The sequence below is a fragment of the Salvelinus alpinus genome, chromosome 25 (genome assembly GCF_045679555.1).
Source record: "Salvelinus alpinus chromosome 25, SLU_Salpinus.1, whole genome shotgun sequence".
In the NCBI taxonomy this organism is placed as follows: Eukaryota; Metazoa; Chordata; class Actinopteri; order Salmoniformes; family Salmonidae; genus Salvelinus; species Salvelinus alpinus.
The window spans coordinates 39,561,878-39,581,255 of record NC_092110.1 but is presented as its reverse complement, the minus strand read 5'-3'; the positions used below and the strand labels follow the sequence as shown (position 1 = coordinate 39,581,255).

Here is a 19,378-nt window from a genome sequence, read left to right as displayed (position 1 = left end):
CACTGAAAATGGCCCCCGAAAGGTTATTCCAAGAACAGCATAGGAGATGGGGTTAGGGTTAGGGTTAGGGTTAGGGTTAGGAATGTCCTTTGTTGGTAGGTTCCTGCAAGAATCCCAACTGTCCAACTGAAACATTTGGATTTGAAAGGACAGCAGTTGCAACCACAATTTAAGGTAAGGTTTGTCCCTTGTTTTAAGATGATAGATGTTATCTTTTCATATTTGCGCAAATCTGTCTAAAACAGAAAATGGACACAATTCAATGAATATCAATCAACAAAGAGGTAAGAATATAAGAATACTGAATAACTGAACTGCTCACTTTTGTGTCTGCAGGTATACAGACAAGGAGGCATACAAAGGTATGCAGATCACATTTACCATCCTACTCCCTTACCTCTTCAAAGACCTATCCCATAGGTCTCTACGTTATGGACAAGGTATGTGTATGAAAACCATAATCAAACTTTTTTTTCTCACCACAAAAACCTATTCTGAAGGCCAGCATCCCGGAGTCGCCTCTTCACTGTTGACGTTGAGACTGGTGTTTTGCGTGTACTATTTAATGAAGCTGCCAGTTGAGGACTTGTGAGGCGTCTGTTGCTCAAACTAGAAACTCTAATGTACTTGTCCTCTTGCTCAGTTGTGCACCAGGCCCACACACTCCTTTCCTTTCTGGTTAGAGCCAGTTTGCACTGTTCTGTGAAGGGAGTAGTACACAGCGTTGTACCCGATCTTCAGTTTCTTGGCAATTTCTCTCATGGAAAAGCCTTCATTTCTCAGAACAAGAATAGAGTGGCGAGTTTCCGAAGAAAGTACTTTGTTTTTGGCCATTTTGAGCCTGTAATCGAACCCACAAATGCTGATGCTCCAGATACTCAACTAGTCTAAAGAAGGCCAGTTTTATTGCTTCTTTAATCAGAACAACAGTTTTCAGCTGTGCTAACATAATTGCAAAAGGGTTTTCTAATGATCAATTAGCCTTTTAAAATGATAAACTTGGATTAGCTAACACAACATGCCATTGGAACACAGGAGTGATGGTTGCTGATAATGGGCCTCTGTACGCCTATGTAGATATTCAATTAAAAATCTGCTATTTCCAGCTAAAATAGTCATTTACAACATTAACAATGTCTACACTGTATTTCTGATCAATTTTATGTTATTTTAATGGACAAAAAAATAGCCTTCCTTGTTTTTGAAAGAAAATTTCTTAGTGGCCCCAAACTTTTGAAGGGTGGTGTGTGTGTGTTTGTGTGTGTGTGTATATATACAGGTTTATAAACTAGGTGGTTTGAGCCCTGAATGCTGATTGGCTGAAAGCCATGATATATCAGACCGTAAACCACGGATATGACAAAACATCTAGTTTTACTGCTCTAATTACATTGGTAACCAGTTTATAATAGCAATAAGGCACCTCGAGGGTTTGTGGTATATTGCCAATATACCACGGCTATGGGCTGTGTCCAGGCACTCCGCGTTGCGTCGTGATTAAGAACAGTCCTTAGCCGTGGTATATTGGCCATATACCACACTCACTCGGGCCTTATTGCTTAAATATACAACATCCCCACACGTGAATAGTATAGCTTATTTGTTGTTTCTATCTTTACAGGATTCCTTATTATATTGTTTTCAAAGACAATCCCAGATGTGGATAATCTGTCGTTATTCGTTACTTCAATGGGAACTTTCTAATATTTAAAACGGCTGACAAAGCTGGCTCATTTGAAAATGAGAGAACGTGAGAATGTCAAACCACAAACAAAACAAACTCCTGTACAATGATAACATCTTCCAATCTTTGCCTCGGCTTTGACTTTTGTCTTCCAGTTTCACTGACGCCGTCTCTAGATCCTGGAACTGAATGTCTCTCCTGTGTGAATGACATCAGGTCAGTTGGTGGTTTATACAACTCAATGCATTTTAAGAAGGTTTTAATCTACAGTGGTTGGGCGTTCAAGTTATTACCTCTCATAAATCTTATGAAATGAGTTGGTGCATAGTTGGTAAATCATTTGATGGCAAGAAATTAGACATTGATTGCTCTTTTGCCCTCTATGATAACCCTCTTCACTCAGTCATGTACAGCTTCTTAACCTTCTTACCATCGACCAATCTTAGTCTCCTCTTCATCAGAATCGCTGTAATTGTCCAATACGTCTGACATCTTCCTCCGTCGGGGAGCTGAATCAATGACCTTGTCCTCCTGGCTCCTTTTGTGTCCGATGAGGTTGAGAGTTCCATCTCTGGATCCTGTTGTACACACGGGGATCTGGTGGCTAGAGATAGTTTACAAGGCATTGACTTCTAGAAAGAATAAGTCCTCAATAGACATCAAAAAGGAGGACCAAGGCACTTTTCATATAATTCATCGGAATGCTTTTGAGTACTGCCTGACGAAGGCCATGTAGCCGAAACGCATCAGTTAAAAAAATTAATAAAAAAAAACGTAGTTTCCATTGAACATGCCATACAAATAAAGGCATTTTAATTCATTATATGAAGAGTGCCTTAGTCCTCCTTTCTTTTTGTTGATCAATCTACTCCTTTTACCAAAGAGCACCTTCCGTCTACCAACACCTACTATTGTGGACCTTCCGTCTACCAACACCTACTATTGTGGACCTTCCGTCTACCAAAACCTACTATTGTGGACCTTAGCAGCGCTTCCCGTCCTCAATAGTGGTCTGAGTTCAACGTCCTGGTCCTCCGCCGACATGCCACACCCCCCCCCCCATTGCACTGTATGTATTAGCACATTTTAAAACAACGGCTGCAGTGCTTAGAACACAAAAGGGACGGTTTTGGTAGACGGGAGCGAGTTCATATTGAGCATCTATGTCAATGACTCTGAAAGATCTATTTGCATAAATAGTTTAAGTGATTTACTATTGACCTCCAGTGAGACAGTGTTTTTATTGTTGAGATTTATCCTAAATCAAAGAGGGATAATTGGATTCAGCATAAAGACTAATTCTTACTCGTAGCCAATAGTTAGGCCAACATGAAATAAATATAGACACATCAAATTGTTACAGACCAAACACAGTTACTTATAGCATCTTTAATAGATTGAATTCAAATATGTATCAACACTTGTATGACATTTTTCTCCTTTTACACAAATGTTAGCAACATTACTCAGTTATTTTACGTCCTGAAGTCACATTAAGCCATCGTTGGGAGATCACCGCAAGCATTTTAGAACTTCTTCTGTGAATGGAATTTTGGGTAACTTTATTCTCCGCAGATCTACCATTACTGATAAGGCTCCTGTGTGCTCAGTGAGGGTCTGTAAAGAATGAGTTGAAGAATGTGCGTCAGTCATATGTAAGGCTTCTCTCCTGGTGACGTCTGCAGCCCAATTAAACACTGCTCTATATATGTCCCCCTCAACTCTCTGTTCTCCCTCCAAACTGAACCCGTCTCATCCTCCTCATCCCTGGTTTGCCCATGAACTTCGTGCTCTGAAACAAGCTGGCTGGAGCCTGAGCTCACCGTCCACACTGAGGCCTACAAACTCTACCTCTCCACCTAGAGATGGCCTCAGTGCTGCCAGGTCCACCTACTTCAACATCAACAACAGCTCAAATAAGAACCCCCAGACTCTGTTCCCCACTGTCAAGAAACGTTTTTCTCAAGGACAAGATTAAACTAATCACTGACTGATAAATCTGCCTCAGCCACCCCTCCCCGTCAACCTCCTCAACCGTTACCCCTGAAACCCGACTCTCCACATTCGGCCCCCTATTGACTCTCAATATATCTCTCAACTTGACATGTCACCCAGGACTACAACCTGCTCCCAGGATCCTCTCCCCACTGTTCTCATCAAAGCCTGCCTGCTCTCTGTCCAAATCTTACCCACATCATCAACCTCTCTCACATCATCAACCTCGCCCATGGAGCTGTCCCGTCCATGTACAAAACAGCTGCAGTCCCCCCATCCTAAAGAAGCCCGGACTAGATACCTCCATCCTCAATGACTATCGTACCATCTCCTCTTCCTCGCTAAAACACTTGAAAAAGGCCAGTTGCCTCTTCACTACAAACCCACCTCCTGATCAATAACCTATTTGAGCCCATCCAGTCTGGTTTCCACTCCCTCAAAGTCATCAATGACCTCCTAACCTCTGCTGATGCCGGTGCCCTCAACATCCTGATTGTCTTTGACACGGTGAGCCAACAAGTCCTGGTCACCAGGCTTGAGGGTCTGGGTGTTGAGGGCACTCTCCTGGCTACAATCCTACCTCACCAACCAGACCCACGACATCTCCCTCAATGGCCATACCTCACACAGCTGCAGTTACACAGGGTGTCCCCCAGGGCTCTGTGCTGGGCCCCTTACTCTTCATCTACATCCTCCCTCTTGGTCAGATGCTCCATCACTTCAACATCCAGTTGCCATAAATTGTCAACATAACCATTGATGATACCATTGTCTCTGCCTCAACCTTGGGTGTTGTCCTGGACTGCACCCTCTTTCCACCACTACATCTGCGGCTGAAACCCTGATCCAAGCATTCATCATCTCCCGTCTCGACTACTGCAACTCACAAGCTCCCTCCATAAGCTCCAAATGGTTCAGAAATCTGCAGCCGAACTCCTCCCCCACACTGACATCACACTCGTTTCCCTTCTTTAAGCCCCTCCCCCTTGGTTTCATGGTTTTGTTTCTTCCTGCTGTTGTCTTGGCGTCGTCTTGTTTTCTGTATAGTTTCCACAATGGTAAAAGCGACTTTGTGTCATTGAAAATAAGTCCCATGTATTATTATAATAAACAGGGACACTATCAATGTTGTCACCATTCAATGAATACATGGATAAAACATCAAATACATTTAAGTGTTTTTTTAAAATAACATACCTGATTACCTGCATTAAGTACCAACTTCAATTCAACAAAGGCTTTCTGCAAAGCATAAGGCAGATTGTAGTTCTGGAAGAGCCTTGTAAACAGAAGGAGCAACAGAATACACTACAGTATCGTCCACATACAAGTGGAGGTTACAATTTCTTACAAACCAATAGTGTTTATATAGATAGTAAAAAGTACAGGGCCCAAAATCGACCCATGGGGGGGGGACGCCTTTAGTACTAAAGGAAACTTTACTTAACACCATCAGAAGTGTTCTCTCTGTCAGGTTGTTTTCAAACCAAATGCAGGCTGCCTGACCCAGGCCAATTTTTATTTTACCTTTAAGTAGGCAAGTCAGTTAAGAACAAATTCATGTTTTCAATGACGGCCAAGGAACAGTGGGTTAACTGCCTTGTTCAGGGGCAGAACGACGGATTTTTACCTTGTCAGCTCGGGGATTCGATCTTGTAACCTTTCGGTTACTAGTCCAACGCTCTAACCACTAGGCTACCCTGCCGCCAAAAATTGGTCAACACAATCGAAAGACTTCCAGGTCTATAAAAAAGGGCAGCACAATGTCATTTACAATGTAATTGATCAGCAAAGACGCAGCAGGTATAGTGCTATGATGAACACTTAACTGATTCAATGAGGTGAAGCACTTCTCACAGTCAGGACAAGAGTACGACTTCTCTCCTGTACTTATTCGCTGGTGGTGTTTGAAGCTATCCACATTCAGAACATTGATAAGGCTTTTCTCCTGTTCGCACTCTCTTATGAACGGTTAGATGACTTGGTGAGGTGAAATCCTTCCCCACAGTTAGAGCAGGAGTAAGGTTTTTCTCCTGTGTGTTTACTTGTGAAGGTTCAGGCTGTCCAGATGAGAGATTCTTCCACACAGTCAGATCATTAGTAAGGCTTCTCCCCTGTGTGCACTCTGATGTAGCGTTAGATTGCTTGACGTGGTGAAGCATTTCCCACATTCAGAGCAGCAGTAAGGCTTCTCTCCAGAATGTTTCCGCAGGTGTCTTTCAAGATATGATGGGAATGGGAAACTCTTCCCACAGTCAGAGCAGGAGTAAGGCTTCTCCCCTGTGTGAGTTATCCGATGAGAGGTTAGATGACTTGATGTTGTGAAGCATTTCCCACAGTCAGAGCAGGAGTACGTTTTCTCTCCAGAATGTTTCCGCAGGTGTATTTCAAGATATGATGGGAATGGGAAACTCTTCTCACAGTGAGGACAGCGGTGAGGCTTCTCTCCAGTGTGTGTTCGCTGGTGCACGTTCAAGCCACTCAGTTGGGAGAAACTCATCCCACAGACCGAGCAGGAATAAGGCTTCTCTCCAGAATGTTTTCGCAAGTGTCTTTCAAGATATGATGGGAATGGGAAACTCTCCTTACACTGAGGACAGTGGTGAGGCTTCTCTCCAGTGTGTGTTCGCTGGTGCACATTCAAGCCACTCAGTTGAGAGAAACTCATCCCACAGTCATTACAGGAATAAGGCTTCTCTCCAGAATGTTTACGCAGGTGTCTTTCAAGATATGATGGGAATGGGAAACTCTCCTCACAGTGAGGACAGTGGTGAGGCTTCTCTCCAGTGTGTGATCGCTGGTGCACATTCAAGCCACTGCGTTGCGAGAAACTCATCCCACAGACAGAGCAGGAATAAGGCTTCTCTCCAGAATGTTTTCGCAGGTGTCTTTCAAGATATGATGGGAATGGGAAACTCTCCTCACAGTGAGGACAGTGGTGAGGCTTCTCTCCAGTGTGTGTTCGCTGGTGCACATTCAAGCCACTCAGTTGAGAGAAACTCATCCCACAGTCAGAGCAAGAGTAAGGCTTCTCTCCAGAATGTTTACGCACGTGTCTTTCAAGATATGAAAGGAACGGGAAACTCTTCTCACAGTGAGGACAGCTGTGAGACCTCTTAACTTTGCTCACTTTCCGATGTTTCTTGACTGAAGCAGGTAATGTCTCAACTTGGTCAGAGGAGTTAGGGGTCTCTCCTGTGTAAATGACAACAAAACAACATGTGAGCTGGTGAAACACAAATGCATAATTTTTTTATCAAATTAAAAGAAAGCAATGTGCCCAATAAAGCAGTACTGAAATGGGTTACTTACAGTAGGTTTCTCTGCTTGGAACTAATGAGCAATCATTTTGACTGCAACATTCTAACAGTGTAATTTAATACATTTCATATATGCTTTCACAAAAATAACAACTTGGTTGTGTTTATGAAGGACTAAGGTAACATTAAAATATGTTTACTTTATTTCAAGCACAATATAATTATTTTGTTACTGTATGAAACAAAACCACAAAAAACGTGTTCAATCAATTTAATTCATGGAGTGCCCTTTCGTAATGACTATGAAACAAAGTGTGTGTGTGTGTGTTGGAACACCGTAAAAGCTTATTTTTATAACGACAAAAACAAGTTGCGCAGTAAAATGATAAACAATTTCCTGCTCACACAGTGTACTTTAAGCAGGCCAGAGTAGACTGATAAAACTGATTGGATTTGGTGGACTGATATTAGGTTACATACCATTTTGAGATTATAATTAGAAGATGCGCCTAGTTTCCTGAAATGGGTCACATGTCGCGGGTCACTACTTCACAGGTGAGCTGTTTGAACGTAAACTTTTTTGGCATAAATAACTTCTTGAACGTGAACTTTCATGTACCTTAAACTTGTATGCTATCTGTAAATGCGAATACAATTGTTATATTATTAGCCTAGTTGGTTAACTTCTCTAGGATAGGGGGCAGCATTTGGAATTTTGGATGAGAAGCGTGCCCAAATTAAACAGCCTGCTACTCAGGCCCAGAAGCTAAGATATGCATATTGTTAGTAGATTTGGATAGAAAACACTCTGAAGTTTCTAAAACTGTTTGAATCATGTCTGTGAGTATAACATAACTTATTTGTCAGGCGAAACCCCGAGGGCAAACCATTCAGATTTATTTTGAGGTCACTCCTTTCAATGAGATTTCATTGGGAATCCAGATTTCTAATCGACTTTCTTGCAGTTCCTATCGCTTCCACTGGATGTCAACAGTCTTTAGAAATTGGTTGAGGTTTTTCCTTTGAGAAATGAAGAAGTAGCACTGTTCAGAACGAGGGTAGAGGGAAGTGTAATCTTTGTTAGAGGTGCGTTACACAGAGGCTCGCTACACATTGTTTTCCTCCGGCATTGAACACAGTATATCCCATCTTACATTTGATCGATTATTTACGTAAAAAAATACCTAAAGTTGAATTAGGAAGTAGTTTTAAATGTTTGGACAAAGCTTACAGGTAACTTTTGTAGTCATGTTGCATGAGTTGGAACCGGTGTTTTTCTGGATCAAACGCGACAAATAAATGGACATTTTGGACATATATCGACGGAATTAATCGAACAAAAAGGACCATTTGTGATGTTTATGGGACATATTGGAGTGCCAACAGAAGAAGCTCGTCAAAGGTAAGGCATGAATTATATCTTTATTTCTGCGTTTTGTGTCGCGCCTGGAGGGTTGAAATCTGATGGTCTGTTTGTTTGCTCGAGTGCTATCATCAGATAATAGCATCGTTTGCTTTCGCCGTAAAGCCTTTTAAAAATCTGACGCGTTGGCTGGATTCACAACAAGGGTAGCTTTAATTTGGTGTATTGCATGAGTGATTTCATGAAAGTTTAATTTTTATAGTAATTTATTAGTTGGGACGCTAGCGTCCCACATATCCCAGAGAGGTTAACAGCTTCTACCCCCAAGCCATAAGACTGCTGAACAATTAAGCAAATGGCCACCGGATTATTTACATCGGTGGTGTAGGTGTCCTGGAGGGCAGGTAGTTTGTCCCCGGTGATGCGTTGTGCAGACCTCACTACCCTCTGGAGAGGTTTACGGTTGTGGGCGGAGCAGTTGCCGTACCAGGCGGTGATACAGCCCAACAGGATGCTCTCGATTGTGCATCTGTAAAAGTGTGACTGTTTTTGGTGACAAGCCAAATTTCTTCAGCCTCCTGAGGTTGAAGAGGCGCTGCTGTGCCTTCTTCACCACGCTGTCTGTGTGGGTGGACCATTTCAGTTTGTCCGTGATGTGTACGCCGAGGAACTTAACTCTCCACCCTCTCCACTACTGTCCCATCAATATAGATAGGGGGCTGCTCCCTCTGTTTCCTGAAGTCCACGTTCATCTCCTTTGTTTTGTTGACGTTGACTGTGAGGTTATTTTCCTGACACCACACGCCGAGGGCCCTCACCTCCTCCCTGTAGGCCGTCTCGTTGTTGTTGGTAATCAAGCCTACCACTGTAGTGTCGTCTGCAAAGTTGATGATTGAGTTTGAGGCGTGCATGGCCACGCAGTCATGGGTGAACAGGGAGTACAGGAGAGGGCTGAGAACGCACCCTTGTGGGGCCCCAGTGTTGAGGATCAATGGGTGGAGATGTTGTTACCTACCCTTACCACCTGGGGGCAGCCCGTCAGGAAGTTCAGGGCCCAGTTGCACAGGGCGGGGTCGAGACCCAGGGTCTCGAGCTTGATGACGAGTTTGGAGGGTACTATGGTGTTAAATGCTGAGCTGTAGTCGATGAACAGCATTCTTACATAGGCATTCCTCTTGTCCAGGTGGGTTATGGCAGTGTGATTGTGATTGTGTCGTCTGTGGACCTATTGGGGCGGTAAGCTATTTGGAGTGGGTCTAGGGTGTCAGGTAGGGTGAAGGTGATATGGTCCTTGACTAGTCTCTCAAAGCACTTCATGATGACGGAAGTGAATGCTATGGGGCGATGGTAACTGAGCTAAATGACTTTCGCTTTCTTGGGAACAGGAACAATGGTGGCCCTCTTGAAGCATGTGGGAACAGCAGACTGGGATAAGGCTTGATTGAATGTGTCAGTAAACGCACCAGCCAGCTGGTCTGCGCATAAGGATGCGGCTGGGGATGCCGTCTGGGCCGGCAGCCTTGCGAGGGTTAACACGTTTAAATGTTTTACTCACGTTGGCTGCAGTGAAGGAGAGCCCGCAGGTTTTCGTAGTGGGCCACGTCAGTGGCACTGTGTTGGCCTCAAAGCGAGGAAAGAAGTTGTTTAGTTTGTCTGGGAGCAAGACATCGTGGTCCGCGACGGGGCTGGTTTTCCTTTTGTAGTTCGTGATTGACTGTATACCCTGCCACATACCTCTCGTGTCTCTCCTGCCACATACCTCTCGTGCCTCTCGTGTCCGTTGAATTGCGACTCTTTGTCTCTATACTGACGCTTAGCTTGTTTGATTGCCTTGCGGAGGGAATAGCTACACTGTTTGTATTCGGTCATGTTTCTGGTCACCTTGCCCTGATTAAAAGCAGTGGTTCGTACTTTCAGTTTTGCGTGAATGCTGCCATCAATCCACGGTTTCTGGTTGGGGAATGTTTTAATAGACGCTGTGGGTACAACATCACCGATGCACTTGCTAATAAACTCGCTCACCGAATCAGCGTATTCATCAATGTTATTGTTTGACGCTATGCGGAACATATCGCAGTCCACGTGATCGAAGCAATCTTGAAGCGTGGAATCCGATTGGTCGGACCAGCGTTGAATAGACCTGAGCACGGGCGCTTCCTGTTTTAGTTTCTGTCTATAGGCTGGGAGCAACAAAATGGAGTCGTGGTCAGATTTTCCGAAAGGAGGGTGGGGGACGGCTTTATATGCGTCGCGAAAGTTAGAATATCAATGATCCAGGGATTTGCCAGCCCGGGTTGCGCATTCCATATGCTGATAAAATTTAGGGAGCCTTGTTTTCAGATTAGCCTTGTTAAAATTCCCAGCTACAATAAATGCAGCCTCAGGATATGTGGTTTCCAGTTTACATAGAGTCAAATTAAGTTATTTCAGGGCCGTCAAAGTGTCTGATTGGGGCGGGATATACACGACTGTGATTATGATCGAAGATAATTATTTTGGTAGATAATGCGGTCGGTATTTGATTGTAAGGAAATCTAGGTCAGGTGAACAAAAGGAATTGAGTTCCTGTATGTTGTTATGATCACACCACGTCTCGTTAATCATAAGGCATACACCCCCGCCCTTCTTACCAGAGAGATGTTTGTTTCTGTCGGCGCGATGCATGAAGAAGCCAGGTGGCTGTACCGACTCTGACGTATCGCGAGTGAGCCATGTTTCCGTGAAACAAAGAACTTTACAATCTCTGACGTCTCTCTGGAAGGCAACCCTTGCTTGGATTTCGTCTATGTTGTTGTCAAGAGACTGGACATTGGTGAGTAGTATGCTCGGGAGCGGTGCGCGATGTGCCCGTCTACGGAGCCTGAACGCTCCGTCTGCCCCTTCTGAGGCGCCGTTATTTTGGGTCGCAGGCTGGGATCCGATCCATTGTCCTGGGTGGTGGACCAAACAGAGGATCCACTTCGGGAAAGTCGTATTCCTGGTCGTAATGTTGGTGAGTTGACGTTGCTCTTATATCCAATAGTTCCTCCCGACTGTATGTAATAAAACCTAATATTTCCTGGGGTAACAATGTAAGAAATAACACATAAAAAAACAAAATACTGCATAGTTTCCTAGGAACGTGAAGCGAGGTGGCCATCTCTGTCGGCGCCAAGTCTCTGACCTCCTCCCTATAGGCTGTCTCGTCGTTGATCAGGCCTACTACTGTTGTGTCGTCTGCAAACTTAATGATGGTGTTGGAGTCGTGCCTGGCCATGCAGTCGTGGGTGAACAGGGAGTACAGGAGGGGACTGAGCACGCACCCCTGGGGGGCTCCAGTGTTGAGGATCAGCGTGGCAGATGTTTTGCTACCTACCCTCACCACATTGGGGCGGCCCGTCAGGAAGTCCAGGATCCAGTTGCAGAGGGAGGTGTTTAGTCCCAAGATTCTTAGCTTAGTGATGAGTTTTGAGGGCACTATGGAGGGCACTATGGTGTTGAACGCTGAGCTGTAGTCAATGAACAGCATTCTCACGTAGGTGTTCCTTCTGTCCAGGTGGGGAAGGGCAGTGTGGAGTGCAATAGAGATTGCATCTGTGGATCTGTTTGAGCAGTATGCAAATTGGAGTGGTTTTAGGGTTTCTGGGATAATGGCATTAATGTGAGCCATTACCAGCCTTTCAAAATACTTCATGGCTATGGACGTGAGTGCTACGGGTCTGTAGTCATTTAGGCAGGTTACCTTAGTCCCTGTGCCCAAGAGCACTATGGTGGTCTGCTTGAAGCATGTTGGTATTAGACTCAATCAGGGACATGTTGAAAATGTCAGTGAAGACACCTGCCAGTTGGTCAGCATATGCCCGGAGAACATGTCCTGGTAATCCGTCTGGCCCCGCAGCCTTGTGTATATTGACCTGTTTAAAGGTCTTACTCACGTCGGCTACGGAGAGCGTGATCACACAGTCGTCCGGAATAGCTGATGCTCTCACGCATGGCTCAGTGTTGCTGGCCTCGAAGTGATTTGGCTCGTCTGGTAGGCTCGTGTCACTGGGCAGCTCGCGGCTGTGCCTCCGTTTGTAGTCTGTAATAGTTTGCAGACTCTGTCACATCCGACGAGCGTCGGAGCCGGTGTAGTACGATTCAATCTTAGCCTTGTATTGACTCTTCGCCTGTTTGATGTTTCGTCAGAGGGCGTAGCAGGATTTCTTATAAGCTTCCAGGTTAGAGTCCCGCACCTTGAAAGCGGCAACTCTAGCCTTTAGCTCAGAGCGGATGTTGCCTGTAATCCATGGCTTCTGGTTGGGGTGTGTACGTACAGTCACTGTGGGGACGACGTCCTCGATGGACTTATTGATAAAGCCAGTGACTCATGTGGTGTACCATCAGTGCCATCAATGCCATCAGAAGAATCCCAGAACATATTCCAGTCTGTGCTAGCAAAACAGTCTGATTGTATGCATAACACTACCTCATCTATCACTGATAGTGACATTGTTCGTACTGTATTTATTTATATTGACAATATCTATTTCTATTAAGCAATATTTATAAAATATTTTTATCTGGACACTGTTTACATGTAATTGTTCCTTGTTGTAGGCTACTACTTTTAGTCTTAATCTTTACTACACTACTCACTGTTTAGCACATGACCTCACATGTGAATCCTTAAAGAGATGGGTGGGGCTAAGGCTTAAGAAGATGTGATTAATGCTGAATGGGTGTAGACAAAGGAGAGCTCTCCAGTAAGTGTACCAAAATATTCAAAGGCCATTTTCTCAAAAGTGAGTTTACAAGTTTATTAACTTTCAAAGCAGAATTACTTACCCATTTGTTCCTCAACTGTGGTGTAATGATATACAATGTTGTAGCTCTGAGTCTCTACTTTTATCCATTGTAAAGAAACAACTCAATTTCAAATGTTGCTTCATAAGACCGATTTGAGCTGGGTCGGTCACATGTACCAATACAATAGAATGGACTATCCTGTTCTTCATTCACAATTGGAGATTCCATAATTATGCATTGTTCACATTAGCGATTATAGTGTTGAAGACCCACTCCAGCGTCCCTAGAGCCTAATGTAGCACCTGATTTCATTAACAATAGCACCTCAATAGGTGGTCCAGGTGTACTCCAACTTAGCACAAATGTGTGGTGTCACATCAGGTCTTCTAAAGAGCTGATCTGATTTGTAAAAAAAAAAAAGAAAAATTGGTAGATAAATATCTGAATTAGGCTGCCGTTTCAGGCCATTTGTTATCAAGTGGCCACTGGTTGGTGGGGGCAGCAGGTTGCCTAGTGGTTAGAGCGGTGGGCCAGTAACCAAAAGGTTGCTGGATCGAATCCCCGAGCTGGTAAAATTCTATCGTTCTGCCCCTGAACAAGGCAGTTAACCAACTGTTCCCCGGTAGGACGTCATTGTAAGAATGTCTTAACCGACTTGCCTAGTTACATTTTTAAAAAGGCGCAATTGTCCTACATTGCTCCTCTATTGTTCTCGCAAGCAAGAGGGGAAGCCGATGACATCAGACCAACTCCTTGAATTGCCAAACTCTTGAATTTTGCAATTGTGTAAAAAATCAAATAAAAACTATTTTGCTCAAAACCTCGTGTGTGCGTGCACTGCACTGCATTTACAAGCATTTCGCTACACCCGCAATAACATCTGCTAAACATGTGTATGCGACAAATAAACTGTGATTTGACTTGGAATGTAATTTTGTTCTACAGGAAAAGTTTTTTTTTTTTTTTTAAATAGCTGGATTGGGACTTTAAACTGTGACGTCAACTAATGTGTTCCTGGATCATCGGACAGGCCTAAAAAAACTAGATCAAACCTGCTCTTACCATGATCAGATTCCCCAAAGCCATCCTTCTCCTCTTCTTTAACGGTGACATTCAGCCCCAGTGTTTGACTGCTGTCTGCCATCTTCACTGACGCCATCTCTGGACTCTCTTCTGTGTGAATGAGAACAAGGAAAAGGTTAAACTATGTTATCTTGCATTGACTTGAGGAAATAAAATAAATACTAAAACCATGTAGCAAAGTCGTCGGCGAACAACTAAATAACCCAAATATGTCCTTTTTAAAATGCTTGGCGTCCTAACCCCAGGCGTCCCAACCCCAGGCATCCTAACCCAAACCCCAGTCGTCCTAACCCTAACCCCAGGCGTCCTAACCTCTAAGCTTCCCAACCCCAGGCGTCCCAACCCCAGGCATCCCAGCCCCAGGTGTCTTAACCCTAACCCCAGGTGTCCCAGCCCCAACCCCAGGTGTCCCAGCCCCAGGTGTCCTAGCCCCAGCCCCAGGTGTCCTAGCCCCAACCCCAGGTGTCCTAGCCCCAACCCCAGGTGTCCCAACCCCAGGTGTCCTAGCCCCAGGTGTCCTAGCCCCAACCCCAGGTGTCCTAGTCCCAACCCCAGGTGTCCTAGCCCCAACCCCAGGTGTCCTAGCCCCAGGTGTCCTAGCCCCAACCCCAGGCGTCCCAACCCCAGGTGTCCTAGTCCCAACCCCAGGTGTCCTAGTCCCAACCCCAGGTGTCCTAGCCCCAACCCCAGGCGTCCCAACCCCAGGTGTCCTAGCCCCAACCCCAGGTGTCCTAGCCCCAACCTCAGCTGTCCCAGCCCCAGGCGTCCTAGCCCCAACCCCAGGCGTCCCAACCCCAGGTGTCCTAGCCCCAACCCCAGGCGTCCTAGCCCCAACCCCAGGCGTCCCAACCCCAGGTGTCCTAGCCCCAACCCCAGGCGTCCTAGCCCCAACCCCAGGCGTCCCAACCCCAGGTGTCCTAGCCCCAACCCCAGGCGTCCTAGCCCCAACCCCAGGCGTCCCAACCCCAGGTGTCCTAGCCCCAACCCCAGGTGTCCTAGCCCCAACCCCAGGTGTCCTAGCCCCAACCCCAGGTGTCCTAGCCCCAACCCCGGGTGTCCTAGCCCCAACCCCGGGTGTCCTAGCCCCAACCCCAGGTGTCCTAGCCCCAACCCCAGGTGTCCTAATCCCAGGTGTCCTAAGTGAAAAATAAGATAAGATCTTAAAAATAATGTAACCAATCTGTCTCTGACTAAAAGTATAAATATATGAAAACCAGCAGACACTTTGGCCCTTGAGAACCAGAACACTGGTGTAACAGCTGTTGATAAACGTTCGGGTGTAATCATTAGTGCACACGGTAGCAAACAGTTTGGCCTGATGCAAATCATTTTGCAATGGAAACCATTTATTCAAGGAACCAAACGGAAGTAAACAGAAGCAAACGCAACAAAACAGGGAGGGACCTACCTGAAATGTGTCCAATAGAAACAAATTTACATTGCAGAACGTTTTACGTTTAGTCATTTTATTTGACTCTAAACGTAAAGTTCTGAGCAATTAATTTTTTTATTTTTTACATAAACTATTGTAAAAGCACCAACAAATCAGCTCCAAGTGATTTTCATTTTGGAAAACTGTTACAAAGAATTACCACGCATTATAGAGATATACTGTATGTGATTGTATATAAACGTAAGCAAGGTTTTAGTCAAATATCTGTTTGGGCTTCTTGCGTCAATTTGCGGTCTACAAATTATTTGTAGTTATGTTTCCCTGGCCATCCGCTCAAGAAAAGGAAATTGTCCCACAGCAGAATCTAGTTGATGATCCCTGAAGTAAACGGTTTCAGTTGCAAAACGTTTCGCAACAGACCAAATGTTTTGCTACAGTCTGGGCCTAATGAATATACTCCTGCCGTCCTACCTTGGTTGTAACCACTGTTGATTAAACCCTGCTCTGTCACCTGGGTAATCATCCTATTCCCATGATAACCCTGCTCTGTTACCTGGGTAATCATCCTATTCCCATGATAACCCTGCTCTGTTACCTGGGTAATCATCCTATTCCCATGATAAGCCCTGCTCTGTTACCTGGGTAATCATCCTATTCCCATGATAAACCCTGCTCTGTTACCTGGGTAATCATCCCATTCCCATGATAAACCCTGCTCTGTTACCTGGGTAATCATCCTATTCCCATGATAAACCCTGCTGTTACCTGGGTAATATCACATTCCCATGATAAACCCTGCTCTGTCACCTAGGTATTCATCCTATTCCCATGATAAACCCTGCTCTGTTACCTGGGTAATCATCACATTCCCATGATAAACCCTGCTCTGTTACCTGGGTAATCATCCTATTCCCATGATAAACCCTGCTCTGTCACCTAGGTATTCATCCTATTCCCATGATAAACCCTGCTCTGTTACCTGGGTAATCATCACATTCCCATGATAAACCCTGCTCTGTTACCTGGGTAATCATCCTATTCCCATGATAAACCCTGCTCTGATACCTGGGTAATCATCACATTCCCATGATAAACCCTGCTCTGTTACCTGGGTAATCATCCTATTCCCATGATAAACCCTGATCTGTTACCTAGGTATTCATCCTATTCCCATGATAAACCCTGCTCTGTTACCTAGGTAATCATCCTATTCCCATGATAAACCCTTCTCTGTCACCTAGGTAATCATCCTATTCCCATGATAAACCCTGCTCTGTTACCTAGGTAATCATCCTATTCCCATGATAAACCCTGCTCTGTTACCTAGGTAATCATCCTATTCCCATGATAAACCCTGCTCTGTTACCTAGGTAATCATCCTATTCCCATGATAAACCCTGCTCTGTTACCTAGGTAATCATCCTATTCCCATGATAAACCCTGCTCTGTTACCTAGGTAATCATCCTATTCCCATGATAAACCCTGCTCTGTTACCTAGGTAATCATCCTATTCCCATGATAAACCCTGCTCTCCTACCTGCGTAATCATCACATTCCCAAATCTTCACTTCCTCTTCTATATCTTTTGTGATGATATTCAACCGGAGTGTTTGACTGCTTTCTTTCACTGATGCCATCTCTCCTGCGGTGCCCAGGGAACTTCTTTGTCACAATCAGGACCCAGTCAGTATAGGCTTGGGCTCAGTGTGGAAGGAGAGCGGCAGGCTGGTTATCCTCGCTGTTCTAAAGTAAAGATAAACAACCTGTAAAAGAAAAAAAGCCTGTATGAAATACAGGACTGTTATGTCATTTGGTGGCTGCGCTATCTAGTTAGCGCACACATTCTTTGTTTTCTGAGGTAGCCAGTCATTTGATCAACGTTGCTATGCTCATTTAGTTTACTGTATGGGGCCTCAGCTGGCTAAGCTAAGAAATAAAGTGTAAAATTGCAAGGTAGCTAGCTATTATTCTGGTTTGGTTTTTAGCTGAACCAGTATATGGGCAGAGGAGGAGATAATGAATATAGGAGTCACCTCTCTAGCCCAGTTAGCTACCATTTCATTTACTGCCGCCATGCCCGGAATGTACAACCCAAAAATGTCTAAATAAACATTTACAAACAACCGGAAAATAATTGTCTGGAAAGGGTGCATGAGCCAAATTCAAATTGTTTGGCACCTCCAATAAGCGTTGATAGATTAGGTACATGGCATACTTGGTCTAAAATAATACTGATTATTTCCAGACATTTTTTTTTCAGTTACTTGTACATTTTTATTTAGACCATTTTTGGAAGTACATACCAGGCATGAAGGTAGTAAATGACGATAGTTGCTCAGCGAAACCCAATATTTTGGTGAGTAACTAACATATATTGACATTTATAACACTTGCAGAGCTGTCTAATGGGAAAATTAATGGTAGCTAACTGTGGACTTCTCTGCCCAGGTGTTTTCATTTTGTATTACAACAGAAACAGTTTACTGTTACCTGGGTTTACTAAGTTTATTATCCATGCATAGTCACTTTACCTCTATCTACATGTTACCTCAATTACCTCGACTAACCAGTGCCCCCGCATATTGACTCTGTACCAGTACCCCCTGTATATAGCCTCACTATTGTTTATTATTTTGTTGCTCATTTCTCATTCTTTACTTCGGTTTATTTGAGTAAATACTTTAACATTTAAACTGCATTGTTGGTTAATTAAAGGTTTGTAAGTAAACTTTTCACTGTAAGGTTGAACACCTGTTGTATTCGGCGCTTGTGACAAATACAATTTGATTTAGTTAAATTACCAAACGAACACAAACAGATCAAATCGAACGAAACGGGTAGGGACCTAGCTACCTACATTTGTCCAATGGAAACTCGTTTTCGTTGCAGAACATTTTCCGTTTTGAGTAAACTGTTTGTTGCAACACGTTTTACAACAGACGAAACGTTTATCTACCAATCGGCGTTATGAATACCTTCCAAGTAAATGAAGAAAAACAAAGCAAACGAAACTGGGAGGGACATACCTGAATTTGTGCAGGTTTTAGCCACCAATTCCCGCTAGCTACAGAACATTTGGTTTAGCTAACGTTAGGTAGCTATATATTTCCCTATTTTGTTATTAGAAAACGTATGTGGTGACAGTTTAATGTATTGTTTGTTAACTTTAGCTATGAGTTGAGTTAACATTAGCCAACGTTAGTTAGCTAACTGTAGGCCTTGTCTGGCCATTTGCCCTGCTGCAACAGACTAACGGAGAAGGTTCTTACCTGAGGCCTTGCTTCGCTAAAACGGAATTTAAAAAATGCTTATTTTGAATCAAGTGTTTATTGTTTAACGAATAAATTGTTATTTACGCATTGATATCTATTCCAAAAGGATCGTACACAAAAGCGATGGCAATTTGCGCATTTTTCTTTTTCGACAGACTAGGCGTGTTTCAAACTACACAAACGTAGACAGTCGGTCGCCACCTGTGTGTGGGAGTGTGAATCACATATAATACTTACTCAGGTTGTGGTCATTTTATTTATAACAACATGTGATACTGGATTATTCTCATTCGAAAGTGTGAAGTCCTCAAACTAAACAATAAATATTTTGTTTACACATAAAAAGGAGTGACTTTAGCCAGAGTATTCCTAACCATCAAGTTCTCTAAGGCTGTGTTTACACAGGTAGCCCAATTTTGCACTAATTGGTCTGTTGACCTTCGGATATCTTAGACAGAGGTGATTAAACACGTTTTTGGGCTACTTCTAAATTTCACCTCATTTCATACAAAACATATGTATATGGGGTGGCAGGTAGCCTAGTTGTTAGAGCGTTGGGA

At 44.0% G+C, this 19,378-nt stretch overlaps 1 protein-coding gene across 2 annotated transcripts; it reads right to left on the bottom strand.

Moving 5' to 3' along the window:
• Nucleotides 1–845: 845 nt before the first annotated feature.
• Nucleotides 846–19,020, bottom strand: LOC139553938 (zinc finger and SCAN domain-containing protein 2-like). Of its 2 annotated transcripts, XM_071366734.1 has the most exons (5): nt 18,816–19,020; nt 17,084–17,309; nt 14,132–14,242; nt 2,115–2,288; nt 846–1,882 (listed from the first exon to the last, which is right to left on the bottom strand). In XM_071366734.1, exons 2-5 carry the CDS (start codon nt 17,181–17,183, stop codon nt 1,857–1,859), a joined length of 411 nt encoding a protein of 136 aa, XP_071222835.1. In that variant the 5' UTR covers nt 17,184–17,309; nt 18,816–19,020; the 3' UTR covers nt 846–1,856. The 2 variants fall into 2 exon arrangements, with proteins under 2 accessions (XP_071222835.1, XP_071222834.1); XM_071366733.1 differs by lacking the exons at nt 846–1,882; nt 2,115–2,288 and adding an exon at nt 3,059–6,874 and having other exon boundaries at nt 18,816–19,017.
• Between the last annotated feature and the right edge of the window lie 358 nt (nt 19,021–19,378).